The 16,346-nt window shown below is 41.0% G+C and overlaps 1 protein-coding gene, 1 long non-coding RNA gene and 10 other non-coding genes across 38 annotated transcripts in view; 1 reads left to right on the top strand and 11 right to left on the bottom strand.

Annotated features, from left to right (window-relative positions):
• DARS2 (aspartyl-tRNA synthetase 2, mitochondrial) overlaps window positions 1–9,770 on the top strand; it is a 35,704-nt gene extending 25,934 nt beyond the window's left edge. For 2 of the 9 annotated variants that reach the window (XR_013529508.1, XR_013529506.1), the window contains 6 exons: window positions 745–897; window positions 4,047–4,265; window positions 4,494–4,604; window positions 7,340–7,415; window positions 8,300–9,238; window positions 9,343–9,770. Coding sequence is in view for 5 of the 9 variants with exons in the window: in XM_008984999.5 (XP_008983247.1) it covers window positions 745–897; window positions 4,047–4,265; window positions 4,494–4,604; window positions 7,340–7,415; window positions 8,300–8,487 (747 nt within the window). In the remaining 4 variants the exon portion in view is untranslated. Of the gene's footprint in view, window positions 1–744; window positions 898–4,046; window positions 4,266–4,493; window positions 4,605–5,842; window positions 6,078–7,339; window positions 7,416–8,299 lie in introns of those variants that run through there. The other 7 variants (XR_013529509.1, XR_013529507.1, XM_008984999.5 and 4 more) reach the window with 4 other exon arrangements.
• Window positions 1–16,346, bottom strand: part of LOC100896123 (uncharacterized) — a 37,569-nt gene that overhangs the window by 20,017 nt on the left and 1,206 nt on the right. For 2 of the 19 annotated variants that reach the window (XR_013529523.1, XR_013529521.1), the window contains exons 2-13: window positions 15,606–15,658; window positions 15,380–15,415; window positions 15,152–15,191; window positions 14,762–14,791; window positions 14,412–14,450; window positions 14,096–14,130; window positions 13,835–13,883; window positions 13,578–13,643; window positions 13,005–13,034; window positions 12,755–12,818; window positions 12,530–12,575; window positions 12,184–12,348 (exon numbers count right to left, since the gene is read on the bottom strand). This is a non-coding gene — a long non-coding RNA (uncharacterized LOC100896123). Of the gene's footprint in view, window positions 1–2,377; window positions 2,467–12,183; window positions 12,576–12,754; window positions 13,035–13,577; window positions 13,644–13,834; window positions 13,884–14,095; window positions 14,131–14,411; window positions 14,451–14,761; window positions 14,990–15,151; window positions 15,294–15,379; window positions 15,416–15,605; window positions 15,659–16,346 lie in introns of those variants that run through there. The other 17 variants (XR_013529520.1, XR_013529519.1, XR_013529511.1 and 14 more) reach the window with 15 other exon arrangements.
• On the bottom strand, window positions 12,421–12,497 carry LOC118149341 (small nucleolar RNA SNORD81). The gene has a single exon (XR_004736725.1). It is a non-coding gene; the product is annotated as a small nucleolar RNA SNORD81 (small nucleolar RNA).
• LOC118149344 (small nucleolar RNA SNORD47) lies at window positions 12,640–12,716 on the bottom strand. Its single transcript, XR_004736728.1, has one exon. It is a non-coding gene; the product is annotated as a small nucleolar RNA SNORD47 (small nucleolar RNA).
• Window positions 13,158–13,239, bottom strand: LOC118149347 (small nucleolar RNA snR60/Z15/Z230/Z193/J17). The gene has a single exon (XR_004736731.1). It is a non-coding gene; the product is annotated as a small nucleolar RNA snR60/Z15/Z230/Z193/J17 (small nucleolar RNA).
• On the bottom strand, window positions 13,709–13,791 carry LOC118149342 (small nucleolar RNA SNORD79). The gene has a single exon (XR_004736726.1). It is a non-coding gene; the product is annotated as a small nucleolar RNA SNORD79 (small nucleolar RNA).
• LOC118149359 (small nucleolar RNA SNORD78) lies at window positions 14,208–14,272 on the bottom strand. The gene has a single exon (XR_004736741.1). It is a non-coding gene; the product is annotated as a small nucleolar RNA SNORD78 (small nucleolar RNA).
• LOC118149346 (small nucleolar RNA SNORD44) lies at window positions 14,525–14,585 on the bottom strand. Its single transcript, XR_004736730.1, has one exon. It is a non-coding gene; the product is annotated as a small nucleolar RNA SNORD44 (small nucleolar RNA).
• LOC118149358 (small nucleolar RNA SNORD77) lies at window positions 14,889–14,956 on the bottom strand. Its single transcript, XR_004736740.1, has one exon. It is a non-coding gene; the product is annotated as a small nucleolar RNA SNORD77 (small nucleolar RNA).
• On the bottom strand, window positions 15,256–15,335 carry LOC118149340 (small nucleolar RNA SNORD24). The gene has a single exon (XR_004736724.1). It is a non-coding gene; the product is annotated as a small nucleolar RNA SNORD24 (small nucleolar RNA).
• Window positions 15,494–15,553, bottom strand: LOC118149361 (small nucleolar RNA SNORD75). The gene has a single exon (XR_004736743.1). It is a non-coding gene; the product is annotated as a small nucleolar RNA SNORD75 (small nucleolar RNA).
• Window positions 16,237–16,316, bottom strand: LOC118149345 (small nucleolar RNA SNORD74). Its single transcript, XR_004736729.1, has one exon. It is a non-coding gene; the product is annotated as a small nucleolar RNA SNORD74 (small nucleolar RNA).

Here is a 16,346-nt window from a genome sequence, read left to right as displayed (position 1 = left end):
CCAGAGAGGGATATCCCTGCTGTCTGATATCCTAGGCATTCAAGGCTTAAAAGTCCTGAACCTCTTCAGAACTCTGCAGGATAAAATCAATTCCTTATGCTGAGGCCACCTGCATTGTTCTTTATGCCAAACCTTCCTGCACCTTGTTTCTTTAATCATTCCTACTCGTCACTTGAAATCTACCAAAAATTCACAGTAATCTCTCATCCGCTGATATTACTCTCCATTCTTCATCCTCCTCCCTGCTTTTTCATTATGTTGAATTTACCCCTTTTTTGTTTGTTTTGTTTGTCTTGCTCTATCACCCAAGCTGGAGTGCAGTGGCCCAATCTCAGCTCACTAAAGCCTCTACCTTTCAGGCTCAAGCGATTCTCATGCCTCAGCCTCCCAAGTAGCTCAGATTACAGGTGCACACAACTGGCGCAGCTAATTTTTATATTTTTAGTAGAGATGGGGTTTCACCATGTTGGCCAAGCTGATGTTGAATTTCTGGCCTCAAGTGATCCACCCACCTCAGCCTCCCAAAGTGCTGGGATTGCAGGTATGAGCCACCATGCCAAGCCTACTTTATAAAATTCCCTTAGTATCATTTTGAAGGGGTTCAGGGAGATAATAGAGATAATATCTTTTAAATTCTCTTCTTCTAGAAAATTCTTTTCTACCAGAAATCTTTGTACTATAAGAATATAAATTAATTCCCACTGTTAAAAAAAAAGTGTGAATAAGTCTTTTTCTTTTTCACAGGAAATCTTACCTGTATTCCTTAACACCAACAGAAACTGGAATTCTCCAGTTGCTAACTTCATAATGGAGTTGAAAAGACAAGAATTAATCAGACTAATGGAGACCCAAGAGGAAGATGTGGTCCTACTAACGGCTGGAGAGCACAATAAAGCAGTAAGAAAAATTACCTCCAAGCATCAATGCTGTTGATGGTGTACTCTTCTATGTGTATAGTATATATTTGAACTACAGACGGTTAATTCACAAAATGGAGCTGCTCTGTATAAATCTTTTTTTTTTTTTTTTTGAGAGAGATGGAGTCTCGCTCTGTTGTCCAGGCTGGAGTCCAGTGGCACAATCTCAGCTCACTGCAACCTCCAACTCGTGGGTACTAGCAATTCTCCTGCCTCAGCCTCCTGATTAGTTGGGATTACAGGTGCACTCCACCATACCTGGCTAATTTTTTGTATCTTTAATAGAGACGAGGTTTCACATGTTGTCCAGACTGGTCTCAAACTCCTAAGCTCAGGCAATCCACCCACCTCACCGTCTCAAACCTGCTAGGATTACAGGCATGAGCCACTGCACCCAGCCTGCATAAATCGTATAATACTTTATAATGCACTGTATAAAAACTAGGGGTGGGCCAGGCACAGTGGCTCATGCCTGTAATCTCAGCACTTTGGGAGGCCAAGCCTGACGGATCACCTGAAATCAGGAGTTCAAGACCAGCTTGGTCAATGTTGTGAAACTTAATCTCTACTTAAAATACAAAAATCAGCCAGGCGTGGTGGCGGGCACTTATAGTCCCAGCTACTCAACAGTCTAAGACAAGAGAATAACTTGAACCTGGGACGCAGAGGTTGCAGTGAGCCGAGATCATGCCACTGCACTCCAGCCTGGGTGACAGAGCCAGGGTCCAACTCAAAAAAAAAACAACTAAGGGTTGTTTTCATTAGCTACCAGCCTCCATTGGCATTACTTAATTAGACCTGACCCTAATTGGGAAATCCACTTAGATAAAGGGGTAGTGAAATTAGTCATATGACCATGAAAAAATATTTTCAGTGTCAAGATTTTACAGATGAAGAAAATTAGGTAGTCTCAAACTTTTGTACATAATGCATTCCTAAATTGTGGAGGGACAGATCAGACCACTGGAGAGCTGGTGGGTTTATAGACACCTCTGGACCAACTTGGTCAAAGTAGGACCTTTTTTCCTCAAAAACAGCAGCTGTAGGTGGTGAATGCCATCATGCACTGGCTGAGTCACCATTCTTTGGGGGATACAGAAGACTGAATTAGCTTCAGGGATCTTTGTAACATATAGAAAAGTATAGTGCAAAGTCAACCATGAATATTAAAAATGTACTGTAAAGATCAAGCATGATATAAATTTATTGTTCTAATTTAGTAGTTTTTTCAAAATGATAGTGTGTCTCACTCATACTTCATCAAGTTTTCTTAAAATCTATATTCTCATTTATCATTGTTTCTTCCAAAGAAAAAGTTTCAGAGTCCAGCTTCAGAGCTAAATGTAATCCCCTGTCTCCCCTTCCCCTATAATAGAATAAAGAAAGCTAATTTATTTCCAAATTTTATTATGAATGCATTTCTTAAAAAAGAACATGAGGCCAGGAACAGTGGCTCATACCTATAATCCCAGCACTTTGGGAGGCCAAGGCGGGTGGATCATGAGGTCAAGAGATCGAGAGCATCCTGGTCAACAAGGTGAAACCCCGTCTAAAAAAATACAAAAAATTTACAAAAAAAAATACAAAAATTAGCTGGGCATGGTGGTACATGCCTGTAGTCCCAGCTACTCGGGAGGCTGAGGCAGGAGAATTGCTTAAACCCAGGAGGCGGAGGTTGCGGTGAGCTGAGATCATGCCATTGCATTCCAGTCTGGGTAACAACAGCGAAACTCCATCTCAAAAAAAATTAAAAAAAAGAGAACATGGGATTTTGTTGCAAACTTATTTGGATATTAAACGTTCTCTTGGTATGAACTAAACATGCTGGTGTTTCATTCTCGGGAAGGTATAGTTCTGATTCCTACAAGGCCTTCCTTGAAAGAGCTAGAAACCAGACTTTCAAGGAATAACATTAGCATTCTAAAAATGTCACAATGAAGGTCCCTTATGTAGACATAAATATAAGATAGACTGGACTACAAAATAACATCCTATCATGTCTCCAGGCATATGTCACTGTTCTAACCAACTGTCCTTTCTCAGGGAAGTCCTGCACACCATAGGTAGCACTTATTAAGCACTTACTATTTGCCAAGCCCTGTTCTAAGCACTTTGTAGACATTAACTCATTTAACCCTCATGCCAACCCTATAAAGGAAGTTCTGATACTGTTGCTATTTTAAAAATAAGAAAAGTGAGGCACAGAGGTTAAAATTTTGCTCATAGTCACACGGCTAGGAAGTGGAGGAGCCAGATTTCCAACCCATGAAGTTGGGTTCCAAAATTCGCACTTTTTTTTTCTTTTTTTGAGACAGAGTCTAGCTCTGTCGCCCAGGCTGGAGTGCACTGGCATGATCTCAGCTCCCTACAACATCTGCCTCATGGGTTCAAGCGATTCTCCTGCCTCAATTTCCCAAGTAGCTGGGATTACAGGCACACACCACCATGCCAGGCCAATTTTTGTATTTTTAGTAGATGGAGTTTCACCATGTTGCTCAGGCTAGTCTCAAACTCCTGACCTCATGGTCTGCCCACCTCGGCCTCTCAAAGTTCTGGGATTACAGGTGTGAGCTACTGTGCCCAGCCACACTCTTAAATGAATCTCTAATCCACATTACCTGTAGTGATAGCCAGCCTTTACTGAACATTAACCATGTGCCAGGAACTCACCAAATCCTCACCACAACCCTTCAGGAGAAGTGAGGAAATAATCAGAATGACTGCCACTCACATACTTTGGCAGGCCCTACACCTTACATACATTATCACACTTAAGCTTCACTGCAGTCTTTTCGAGTTGATATTTTTAACCCCATTTTACAATGAAAAAGGTTACAGAGAAGTTAGTAATAAGCCACACTGAGATTTAGACCCAGGTCTATGAACTGCTGATCCCTGTTTTTAATCACCGAGTTATTAGGTACTTACCCAGATGGTTGAGTCTAATTGTTCTCAACCATGTTGCAGTCAGATTCCTCAGATCTTTGTGTTCTGAGAGGCAACAAGCATCCTATCTGTTAATTGGCTAATCTTTTCCTAGAGAATGGCCTGGCTTCGGAATCCAGGCTGTGTCATTTGCTGCCTGTTCTGTCAAGAAGTTAACTCAATGTTTATGTCTTCTGTTTGCAGTGTTCTTTGTTGGGAAAATTACGACTGGAATGTGCTGACCTTCTAGAAACAAGAGGAGTGGTGCTCCGTGACCCCACTCTGTTCTCTTTCCTTTGGGTAGTGGATTTCCCACTCTTTCTCCCCAAGGAGGAAAATCCCAGGGAGCTGGAATCGGCCCACCACCCATTTACTGCTCCCCACCCCAGTGACATACACCTCCTTTACACTGAGCCCAAAAAGGTACTGTATCTCTACTTCCAAATCAAAAAGAAGTATGTATATAACAGCAAAGAACTTCAGACTTCAAAGTCTGATGATAGATAGGGCCCAGTTCTGGAAGCCTCCGAAGAAACTGAGGGGTTTGAGTTAGTAGTTAATACATTGTCTTTAAGAATCTACAGGATCTTCAACCTGTAGAACAGAAAACCAGACATTTTCTCTAACATAAAGTCTCTGTGAATCTTCTAGGTCCGTAGCCAACACTATGACTTGGTTTTAAATGGCAATGAGATAGGAGGTGGTTCAATTCGAATTCACAATGCAGAGCTACAGCAATATATACTGGCAACCTTACTAAAGGTAACAAACACCATCTGCTATCCTGGGCTTACTTTTTTACCAGAGTATTTTTCAGTTGTTTTTTTTTTTTTTTTCCTGTTGTTGTTGTCGTTGGCTTGTTTTTGAGACAGTCTGTCACCCAGGCAGGAGTGTACTGGTGCATTCACAGCTCACTGCAATCTCAACCTCCTGTGCTCAAGCCATCCTCCCACGTCAGCCTCCCAAGTAACTGTGACTACAGGCACATGCCATCATGCCTAATTTTTTTGTAGAGATAAGGTTTCCCTATGTTGCTCACACTGCTCTCAAACTCCTGCTCTCAAGCAGTCCTTCCACCTTGGCCTCCCAAAGTGCTGGGGTTATAGGCATGAGCCACCACATCTGACTTAAATCAGCCTATTTTATTAAACATTTGTTATGAATGGAGGATTCACAAGATACAAAATAGCATCAGCTATATCTCTACCTTTAATGTAGGACTTGGAAAAGTAAATAATATTAAATCCTTAAATAGTATCTGGCTCATAGCACTATTAAACAGCACTATTTAAGTACTAATTAATAGTTCATATTAAATACCCTTATTATAATAGTACAGGTAAGTATCTTTATTCTGCCCACTCTAAAGATGAGATTTACTGAGGCAGCTTACTTGCCAAAGTGACAGTACAAAAGTAAGCAGAGTCAGGATTTGAACCCTGCGGGGTGGCTCTAAAGCCCATGCTCCTAACCACTACACTGCTTAAGAAAACCATGCAGCTTGAAAAAAATTAAAAAATTAAATAAAATGAAAACCATATAGTCGGGAAGTGACTAAAATTGATAATGTTAGAGAAGTTTGAAAAGATTTTATGTCACTTATTAGATACTACTTCAGCTATATTTAAGGTAGGGATATATTTTAGTGAAAGTAGAGTAATCAGGATTTTTGAAAGAAAAAGAGTCTGTACAGGTGCAGACCTAAGAATTTGAAGTTTGTTGGTGATGCTATAGAAGGCTTGGGTAGGTTTCAAAAGGAAAAGGTCTTTCAGGACCAAACTCTCTGGTCCTGAAAGACCATTTTGCGGGATTAACTGACAAGTATGAGGCAGGATGGAAGAACTTCATATGTGAGAGCAGGATTGGAGAACTCTGACTATAAGATGACTCCTTTAACTTTAATCCTTCAATGTTCTTAAAGTCTAAGGGTATTGTGAAATCTGTTAACTTTGTTGTTGTTGTTGTTGCTGCTGCTGAGACAGTCTCGCTTTTTCTCCCAGGCTAGAGTGCAGTGGCATAGTCTCGGCTCACTGCAACCTCAGCCTCCTGGGTTCAAGCAATTCTCCTGCCTCAGCCTCCCAAGTAGCTGGGATTACAGGTGCGTGCCACCACGCCCAGCTATTTTGTATGTTTAGTAGAGACAGGGTTTCACCACGTTGGACAGGCTGGTCTCAAACTCCTGACCTCAAGAGATCCACCCGCCTCGGCTTCCCAAAGTGCTGGGATTACAGGCTTGAGCCACCACACCCGGCCAAAATCTTAACTTTGCCAAGTCAAAGCCTCCAATCACCATTTGGGTTTTGTGCGTTTGTTTGTTTGTTTTTAAAAAGATGAGAGTCTCACTCTGTCGCCCAGGCTAGAGCGCAATGGCAGGATCATAACTCAGTGCAGCCTCAAACTCCTGGGATCAAGCAATCCTCCTGCCCAGCCCAGCTTCTAGTCACGTTTTCAGCCTATCTTTTTCATTCCTCTGATTGTGAAACTTTTCAAGAGTCAGTAAGAATACATTACTTCTTTCTTTTTTTTGAGACAGTCTCACTCTGTCACCCAGACTGGAGTGCAGTGGTGTGATCTCAGTTCACTGCAACCTCCACCTCTCGGGTTCAAGTGATTCTCCTACCTTAGCCTTCTGAGTAGCTGGGACTGCAGGCACACACCACCACACCCAGCTTATTTTTTTTTTTTTTTTTTGTATTTTTAGTAGAGACAGGGTTTTGCCATGTTGGCCAGGCAGGTCTTGAACTCCTGACCTCAGGTGATCTGCCTGTGTTGGCCTCCCAGGAGTAAGCCACTGCATGTGGCCTAGAATACATTACTTCTGTTGCTTCCCTAAACAGTGGTTCTCTGCCCTGCTACACCTTAAAATCAAATCACCTGGAAGGCATTAAAAAAAAATACACTGGTGCCTTGGCCACACATCAGACCAACTGCATAAAAAGTTATGAGCATGAGGCTTTGGCATCTGTTTGTTTGAGGCTTCCCGCTTGGTCCTGATTTGTAGCCTGGTTGGAGAAGCATTTTCAAACTCACTTTCAACATTTCTACAAGTACTGCCCGACAAGTTACTCACACGGTCACCAAATCCAGTGGCCTCTTCTTGGCCCATAAGCTCTCCTTCCTCCCAGCAGCATTTGACAAGTCGCCCACTTAGTAATGTTCTCTTCCCTTGGTCTCTGTGACAGGAGAAGTTTTCCTGCTTTTCACCTTCACCTCCTCATTTGGTCTCACTCTCTTCGCATTGTGAATACAGTAAAAGCTGCACTTACTGAACACCAGGCATTTTTGTACATGTTAATATCATCTATGACTTGTTTTTTTCCCTTGCTAGCTTGTAAATCACTTAAGGTAACTTTTTCTTTACATTTTTCCATTAAGTTATTATTATTAGTTAAGTCAGGTTTGGGTGTTTTAAAACTCAACTTTGTTTTCCCTTTATCATCTAAGCCTAGATGGTAGCACTTAGTGGACCTTCAACTGAATTATCTTTTGAATTTCAGGAAGATGTGAAATTGCTCTCCCATATGCTCCAGGCTTTAGATTATGGGGCACCCCCTCATGGAGGAATTGCCTTAGGTAAACAATTTTTCTTCTTATAAGCTAAACTGAATTCCATTGCACTGTCTCAAATTCGGGCTCTCATTTTGTGGTGGTGGAGGTGGACGGATGAGTCTAAGAGTTCCATGAGAATATAAGTTTGTTTAAATTTCAGTAATGGCAGGGGGAGAGGGAGACAGCAAACCACCATGGCATGTATGTACCTATGCAACAATCCTGCAGGATGTGCACATGTACCCCAGAGCCCAAAGTACAATAAAATAAATAATAAATTTCAGTAATATATTTTAAATATATCTTAGCAGTTATAAAGATATAATTTAACTGATAATTTGCATTTGAAAGATCATTAATAGTTTAAAACTGCAGATCTTAAGGCAATACTGTTCAAATCCCTGTGGCCTCACAGACACGCTCACTGGATCTGGAAAGCACTGCTCCATAATGAAAACAGGAATATGCCAGCGTCCTTCTGTTTGCCATGGTTACTCACTTTGCTTGTTTTGCCAGACTCCAAAGCAAGGAAGAGTGAGACATTCTAGGAGGCTCACCTAGATGGTAGGCCCCAAAAACAGGAACTTCCTTCGGTGTTTATGGAGTTCCCTGCCAAGCACTAAATTCATTGTTAAACCTGTTTTAGGGCCTTTAGTAAGCCCTTGCTAGAAACACTAATTGCTGTGATAACCCAAATAGCATGTGAACATTAGTCCTCAGTACTCTTCCAGAATGCCATAGAAAAGAACCTCTCAAACAAAAGTTCTCTAAAAAGGTAGAGAACTATGGTTGGCTACAGTTTGTTAAGGATTCTTATTTTAAAGATTCTCTACAACTTTTATAGAAAAACTAAGTTAGTTCCAACATTAGATTACATTTCTCATGTTGTCTTTGTATTTTACTCACAGGGTTAGACAGACTAATATGCGTTGTCACTGGATCTCCAAGCATCAGAGATGTCATAGCCTTCCCAAAGTCCTTCCGGGGACATGACCTCATGAGCAATACTCCAGATTCTATTCCTCCTGAGGAACTGAAGCCTTATCATATCCAAGTCTCCTGGCCAACAGACTCCAAAGCAGCCAAAGCTCATTGAATCATGCATACCATTGCAGAAAGTTGAGCTTTTGGGTTTTGTCCTGTTTGCTTCCCCAAGGCTAAATCAGATCTAGAGTTCTGCCACAGGTCTGACAATCAAGTCTTTAAATGGAAGGAATCCAGGCAACATTCTTCATCACAATGAAGCAGAAGATACCCAATTTTGACTTGATCGCCATGCATCATTCGGCTTTTTCGTTTTCGTTTTTTTTTGGTTAGGACTTTTTTTGAAGTTCCTTTTTACTTAGAGAGGTGTGAAAGATGGTTCTTTGTTGAAATAATATAGTGGTGTAGTGTTTTCAAATCATGTTTTTCATACCCCAGTAGATTATTCACTTAGGACACAGGTAATCAAATCATATATGAAATGTGGGAAAATGGTTGTCCCTGTAAAACTAGTGAGTTAAGTTTATTTCATCAGCCTCATCAAGAGAATCATATAATTAAGCTTTATGACATTTCAGCCATCAACATAATATAGTGAGGAGTACCATAATATAATGCAGAAAACATCACTGAAATGACAGTCACAATTTTTTTTTTTCAGTGTTTCAGCCTGAGCGAGTTACATAAACCTCTCCTAGCCTCCCTTCCTGCTAATGTTGTGTAAAATACTTGCCCTGGCTACCTCACAGGGCTCTTGTTGCTGGAATCAGAGGAGATAACATCTATGAGATAAAGTGAATAAAAGTACTTTAAAAAACTATAAAGCATTCCACAAATGTGAGATATTATCCATCCATACATAGGTAGGTAGATGTATCTCTATTTTATAGCTTCAGATTAAACAAAACTGTATCAACAGTACAAGTCATTTTATTTATCAATTTTATTTATATTTCTATTTTTAAAGGTATTGGCCAGGAGTGGTGGATCACACCTGTAATTCCAGCACTTTGGGAGACCAAGGAGGGTGGATCACTTGAGGTCGGGAGTTCGACACCAGCCTAGCAAACATAGTGAAACCCTGTCTCTACTAAAAACAAAAATTATCCAGGCGTGGTGGCACATGCCTGTAATCCCAGCTATTCGGGAGGCTGGGGCATGAGGTTTGCTTGAACCTGAGGCAAAGGTTGCAGTGAGCCGAGATCGTGCCACTCAACTCCAGCCTGGGTGACAAGAGCAAGACTCCATCTCAAAAGACAAAAAAGATATTAAGTCACTGAACAAAGATATTGACCTTAGATTAACCCAAATGTGCGAAAAAGTGAACACCAAAACTCTGTGATTTCCTTATGTTATAATGCAACTAAAAGTTTTAATAAACTAATAATCATGAAATAAGAACAAGGTCTTTAACAGTGATTCTGAAATTGTTTTCTATTCAATCTTCACTTTTGCCTTGAAATTTATTATTTTTTTTTGAGACAGTCTCCCTCCGTTGTACAGGTTGGAGTGCAATGGCACAATCTTGGCTTACTGCAACTTCAGCCTCCCAGATTCAAGTGATTCTCCTGCTTCAGCATCCCAAGTTGCTGGGATTACAGGTGTGTGCCACCATGGTCGGCTAATGTTTTTCCATTTTTAGTAGAGATGGGTTTCTCCATGTTGGCTGGGCTGCTCTTAAATTGCTGACCTCAGATGATCTCCCCACCTCAGCCTCCCAAAGTGCTGCGATTGTAGGTGTGAACCACTGCACCTGCCCTGATTTATAACTTTTTTAAATGGAGAAGGGATCTTGGGCCAGGCTATAGTAGTGGTGCAATCACAGCTCACAGCAGCCTCAATCTCTTGGGCTAAGGTGACCCACCTCAGCCTCCCAGGTATTTGGGACTGTAGGAGTGCACCACCATGCCTGGCCAATATTTTTTGAGAGAGAAAAGGGGTCTTGCCATCTTATCCAGACTGTTCTCTGGGCTCCTTGACTCAAGCAATCCATCCACCTCAGCTTCCCAAAGTGCTGGGATTACAGTTGTGACCCACCACACCCAGCCACAATCCTAGTATTTCAGAGGCCTAGTCCCTTTAGGCATTACTCAGCTAGTCCTCCTATGTATGAGGAAGAAAAATGCTTATTTTGAAATCCAGTGAAGTTACTATTTAAGACAGTGAAGTGTCACTCAGCGAGGTGTGTCAGGATGAATTTTAAAATGAATTATTTCTCAAAAATTAAGGGACTACTTACTTATAAAGTCAAAAACAACCAGGACTTTGGAATGTATAAACTCATGCTAAACTGAAAGCAGAGTTTATTTCAAATTCAGTCTCCCCAAACTCCTAGAAAATTAAGGTTGTATATGGCAAATTTTTAAAAACAAGGCAAACAGTTGCCAGTGTCAACAGTAATCATTAGCTTTCAAGAGATCTGTTGTATGAACTTTCTCCTTGTTGAGATCTGTCAATCCAATGGGATTATTTTGTTTAGTTGCATAAAACATCTTTTCCTGTAATTCCCTTCTCTGAAGAACCAGAACCATCTATGACACTGATCACATTCCTTGCTTTTTAAGCGTAATTCATCCTAAAGATGCTACCTCAAGTATACTTATTTTAAGGAAAGTTTATTATTCTGTAACATGAGTTAACCAAAAATAAACGATGGCCTACATGCGGTGGCTCATGCCTGTAATCCCAGCACATGGGAGGCCGAGGCAGGTGGATCACGAGGTCAGGCGTTCAAGACCAGCCTGGCCAATATACTGAAACCGTCTCTACTAAAAACACAAAAATTAGCCTGACATGGTGGATGGGCATCTGTAATCCCAGCTACTTAGGAGGCCGAGGCAGAACTGCTTGAACCTGGGAGGTAGAGGCTGCAGTGAGCCAAGAGCACACCACTGCACTCCAGGATGGGTGAGATTCTGTCTCAAAACAAAAAATTCAGATACGTCAGGCACAGTAGCGCATGCCTGTAATCCCAGCACTTTTGGAGGCCAGATCAAGGCAGGCAGATCGCCTGAGGTCAGTTCAAGACCAGCCTGGCAAACATGGCAAAACCCTATCTCTGCTAAAAATACAAAAAAAATAGCCAGTCACCATGGCAGGTGCCTTTAGTCCTAGCTACTTGAGAGGCTGAGGTGTGAGAACAGCTCCACCTCCAGGATGCGGAGGTTGCAATGAGCAGATACCACACCACTGCACCCCTTGAGGCTAGACTCAGTCTCAAAAAAAAAAATTCAGAGGGTAACCAGAAATGTATTTAAACAAGTTTTATCATTAATGGGACTAAACTGCTTTAGCCCAGACACTCAGATTAGTAAAACCATTATTGCTAAACATTTCCCAACAAAGATATAACCACAGCTACATTGACATTCAAATTAAGTGTCCCACCTTCAATTTCGACCCCTTGGTCCATCTTTCTGATAATGTAAATTTTGGCAGATTGAAGTAACCAGTTGGCCCCTTACACCCACTTTTGGCATCCCTAAACACTTGTTTGCCAAAAACCCACATGGAATTATCACTAGTTGGACATGACTTTCTCAAAGGGAGCTCCATTAATACTTTAAACTCAAGACCAATTGACACAGGGGCCTATTAAACCCTGACAATTTGCTCATTTGTAAAATTAGGCAACATTGCACTTTAATGCAAGACACCTTGTAACACTCAAAATTTTAATTGGCTACGCTGTAAATAAAGCAAATGCCCTGGAGTTTTAATAGCCTTCGAATGAGATTTATGCTTACAACTAAAGATTAACAGATGAAAAGCACTGTCCTTTTTTTAAGTAATCACTCCATACTCCAGATGGATTGCAGCCATTTATTGAAATTAAAGACATTTTTTAATCTTCTTGAGATTCTATATCAGGCTGTCTACAAAGGCCACTGGGAGGCAGAGGATCATTTGAACGCAGGAGTTTGAGCTGTGGTGAGCTGCAAAGGGCTCACTACAGCCTGGGTGAGGAAAGACCCTGTCTCAGAAAATAAAAAAACAACTTTTAGCCACATTTCCAGACTTAAATTAAAATGCTACATGGGGAATGCAGAATATCAGATCTTTTATTGTCATCAAGTAATCAGTGAGAGAGTTCAAGCTGGAGTGAGATCATCATGTATTCTGCAATTACAATAATCAGTATTTCCAACCCTCACCTTTCAAGGGCCAAACTGCATGCTTGCTTGCTGTGGTCATTAAACTCTGAAAGCAAAGACAACACGTTAATCATGGCAAAAAACAAATGTGTGATTCTTGTTACTACAGTAACCTCAGAATCAAAATGGAACGGTTTTACAGTGATATCATTATATTTCATTTGGCAGAATCATTACATCATTGGTTACATCGAAAATTATCACATGTACCAGAAACGGACTCACCTAGTTTTTAGGTTAGCAGGTCTGCCTGTCAGAAGATGAAAAATTCCATTTAAAACAGATATGCCTGTTAGAAGATGAAAGACAATTCCATTTAAATTTTGCCCTAATCAGTTTCCTTCTCAGTCACATTTTACTCAACTTCCTTTTCAGTCACATTTTAACTTTTAAACAGCTAATCACTCCCATCTACAGATTAAGGTGAATACACCACAAAAACATCCTTTGCCACCTCAAAAAAGCTTAAACTAACCTGCATTTCTTCAAGCATGAATTCCAAGTCCTGAAATTAAGGGGCAATACACAGTAAGACAACTTACATACAATTAAGAGTAATCCAAATCACAAAAAGCTATAGAATGGCTATTATTTCCCTTTTCAAGGGTATAAACTGGAGTGTTACAGCCAGATACATCAGATAGGAGCGAAAGACTTAATACTGCTCATCAGTGTTAGTCTGCTGAACTATGTTATCATCATGGTATTGGCTTTTCAACACTTAAAAACCATACTTGAGGCAGGGCATGGTAGCTCACACCTGTAATCAAAGCATTTTGGGAGGTCGAGGAGGGTGGCTCACTTGAGATCAGGAGTTCAAGACCAGCCTGGACAACATGGTGAAAACCCATCTCTACTAAAAATACAAGAATTAGCCAGGTGTGGGGCTGCGCACCTGTAGTCCCAGCTACTCGGGAGGCTGAGGCAGCAAAATCACTTGAACCCAAGAAGCAGAGGCTGCAGTGAGCTGCAATGATACCACTGCACTCCATTCTGGGCAACAGAGCAAGATTGTCTCAAAAAAGAAAACCACGGGTGATTGCTATACCTTTGCTTCTTTAAAACTTGCTCCACAAATTGCTCCACACGGTGTAGTCAAGCTGACTCTCCATACCTGCAGAAATTTAATCTCCTTTACCAATAGGTACTAATAGGTAGATTTTTAAAAGATTTCCCAGCTACTGTTTCAGTTTAAGATTAATCTCCATTTTCTTTCAGAGAGATTCCCATCTGTTTTAATTTTAAAATCATCACTAACAGTATCTCACTCAGTAAATATAATGTTAACATCAAAAAAATATATACCTTTAAAAGGTCTCCAACATCTGCACCTGAAAAAGTTTCACACCATTTCCTACAATGAATATCATTTACTTAAAAGTAAATAATATTCAATTATTTACTTTCAAAAATCTTATCCAATACTTTTAAATAACTGCTTTAATACAGTACTTTCATACAACCCACTTTATAAAATTTTATAAGACAAACCCATAACAGTGATCAGTAAGATCACATTTCAGAAGCAAGCCACAAATATGAATGGAACGGTCTTCATGTCCTTACCCAAGCAAGCCATCCATGGATAAAAACGTTACCAGCTGCAATACAAATGAGGACTTCCATTAAAATGCTGAACATCATTAAACTCTTCTTTTCAAAGTTGTCTGTCACAGGGTTCTTCAGTGTTAACTTTGTCTACATGCTCAATTCAGGTCAGACATTTGATCAACATCATAACACAAACCCCGTTCCAAACGTGCTCAAGGAAAATACACAAATGCCATTCCAGTCAATATTGGTCAGCCAAGCCAAGCCATAAGCCAGTAGCTCAGCAGTAAGCACATCAGTAGAAGCATTCTCAGGAAGTCCATCTACTTACCAGAACCCATAAAGCTGGTCCAGGCAAGTTGGACTCCACCTAAGAAATTAAGAGTGGTCTTAGAATAGCCACAGATGAGTTTTTTCCCCCTTCCAAAACTAACAAATGCCTTTAGTCAGTTAGAGCTAATTAAGACCTTCATGTTCAGTCAGTATTTGCTTATCATCATCCAGGCTGCATTTACAAACTTTCTTACTAATTGTAACAGGACGAGAATCTGGTATTTATTTCATGCATTCAGCACTCATGGGAAGAGTACGTAATGCACATTAAGAATTTAACTCTAGAATGCCAATTGTGTGTAGGCAGTTTGCCCAGTTACCTGTTTACTTGGATATAATTTCACTTACCATTTCAACTTCCAGCTTTCTGTGTAATGCCTACGAAATAATTTTAACACAAAATTGTCAGTAAATATTTTAATGCTAGATTGGTGGTACACTGCTTACACTATTAACAACAAACCACAGCCACCACAGATACATCAGACAGATGGTACATCTCTTCATGATGCAATCTGCTGAACTATGCAACCATCATAGTACCTGTTTTTTCATTTTCTTCAGTATTAAACTAAGTATACAAATGATAGCAGAAACTCACATTTGAAAAGGGGAGGAATAAAGGAAAAAAATAAAATAAAATAAGGGGAGGAGGGAAACACTAATGTATATAAGCATCATTGCTTTGGCTCTTTTCTAATCCCTTAAAGGGTGCGAAGTATAACAAAGGTTTCTTACCTGTGTGCCAACAGCTTGAGTTAGGCTTGCTCTTTAGGACCTGGGAAGAAACAACTTGATGTGAACTTAGGTGTGCTCTCTGTTCCCCAAATCACCAGTTTGGGTGCCTCAGGTAAGATTGGTGGTTAAGACTCTCGTCATTCTAGCAGTCAAGAGTAGCAAATAAACTGTCATCATTGTGGCACATTCAGTGACTTCAATTTTTTTGAGAGGGAATTTTCAACTTACTTCAGCAGCTATTCTCATCCTTCCTCTGGGACACAACTAGGAAACAAAAAGATGCAAAACGGTGAAAATGAACCTCATTACAGTCACATCAAATATCAATGCTGTTAACATTAAAGCCTCAGAATAGAATTTCAGAAATCCCTTCTGTCCACTACTCTTAAAGCATCACGGGCTAAGACCGTTTTTTAGATTTCATTTTTCCCAGCATATTTTCCCCGATTCTTACCTATCCATAAGGTGCTACTGAGAGCCACATCGCATCCGCACCTAGCTCCATACCTAAAAAGAGATCGGGTACAGTTTTAATTCACTGTTCCACGGTTCATGTCGTGTTTTTAACCAATGGCGGTAACATACCATTCATTAGCGACAGGCAAAGGATACATTTAACGTTACAAAGGAACACTGCACTTGCAGTTAAGAACCACTAATTGCGGGCAAGGCACGGTGGCTCACGCCTGTAATCCCAACACTCTGGGAGAACAAAGCTGGTGGACCACTTGAGGTCAGGAGTTCAAGACCAGTCTGGCCCCCATGGTGAAACCCCGTCTCTACCAAAAATACAGAAATTAGGCGAGTGTGGGGCGCATGCCTGTAGTCCTAGTTACTTGGGAGGCTGAAGCAGCATAACTGCTTGCACCAGCAGGCGAAGGTTGCAGGGAACCGAGATCGCGCCACTGCATTCCAGCCTGGGTAAGGGAGCAAGGCTGGGTCTCAAAAAAAGACCTACTGGTGGCACTGCGGAATGCCGCCACTTAAAAAAGGTGGACTACCACCACCGCCAGCCTTTCCTGAGAGCAGGCGGCTGGAGGTTCGGACCACGGCCCTAACAATAGCTTACTCCGGTGACTCGACATGTGCCACCATCAGAGCGGTTGGCATTCATCATTACTCTCAGATGTCCCTACCAACGCAGGCTTCATCAGAGGCAAGGCACAAGAGCCGAGGCATCTCTGCAATTCAACCG

Source organism: Callithrix jacchus, chromosome 18 (genome assembly GCF_049354715.1).
Source record: "Callithrix jacchus isolate 240 chromosome 18, calJac240_pri, whole genome shotgun sequence".
NCBI lineage: Eukaryota > Metazoa > Chordata > Mammalia > Primates > Cebidae > Callithrix > Callithrix jacchus.
Note: the sequence above shows the minus strand (reverse complement) of the source record. Positions and strands in the feature narration are given on the sequence as shown.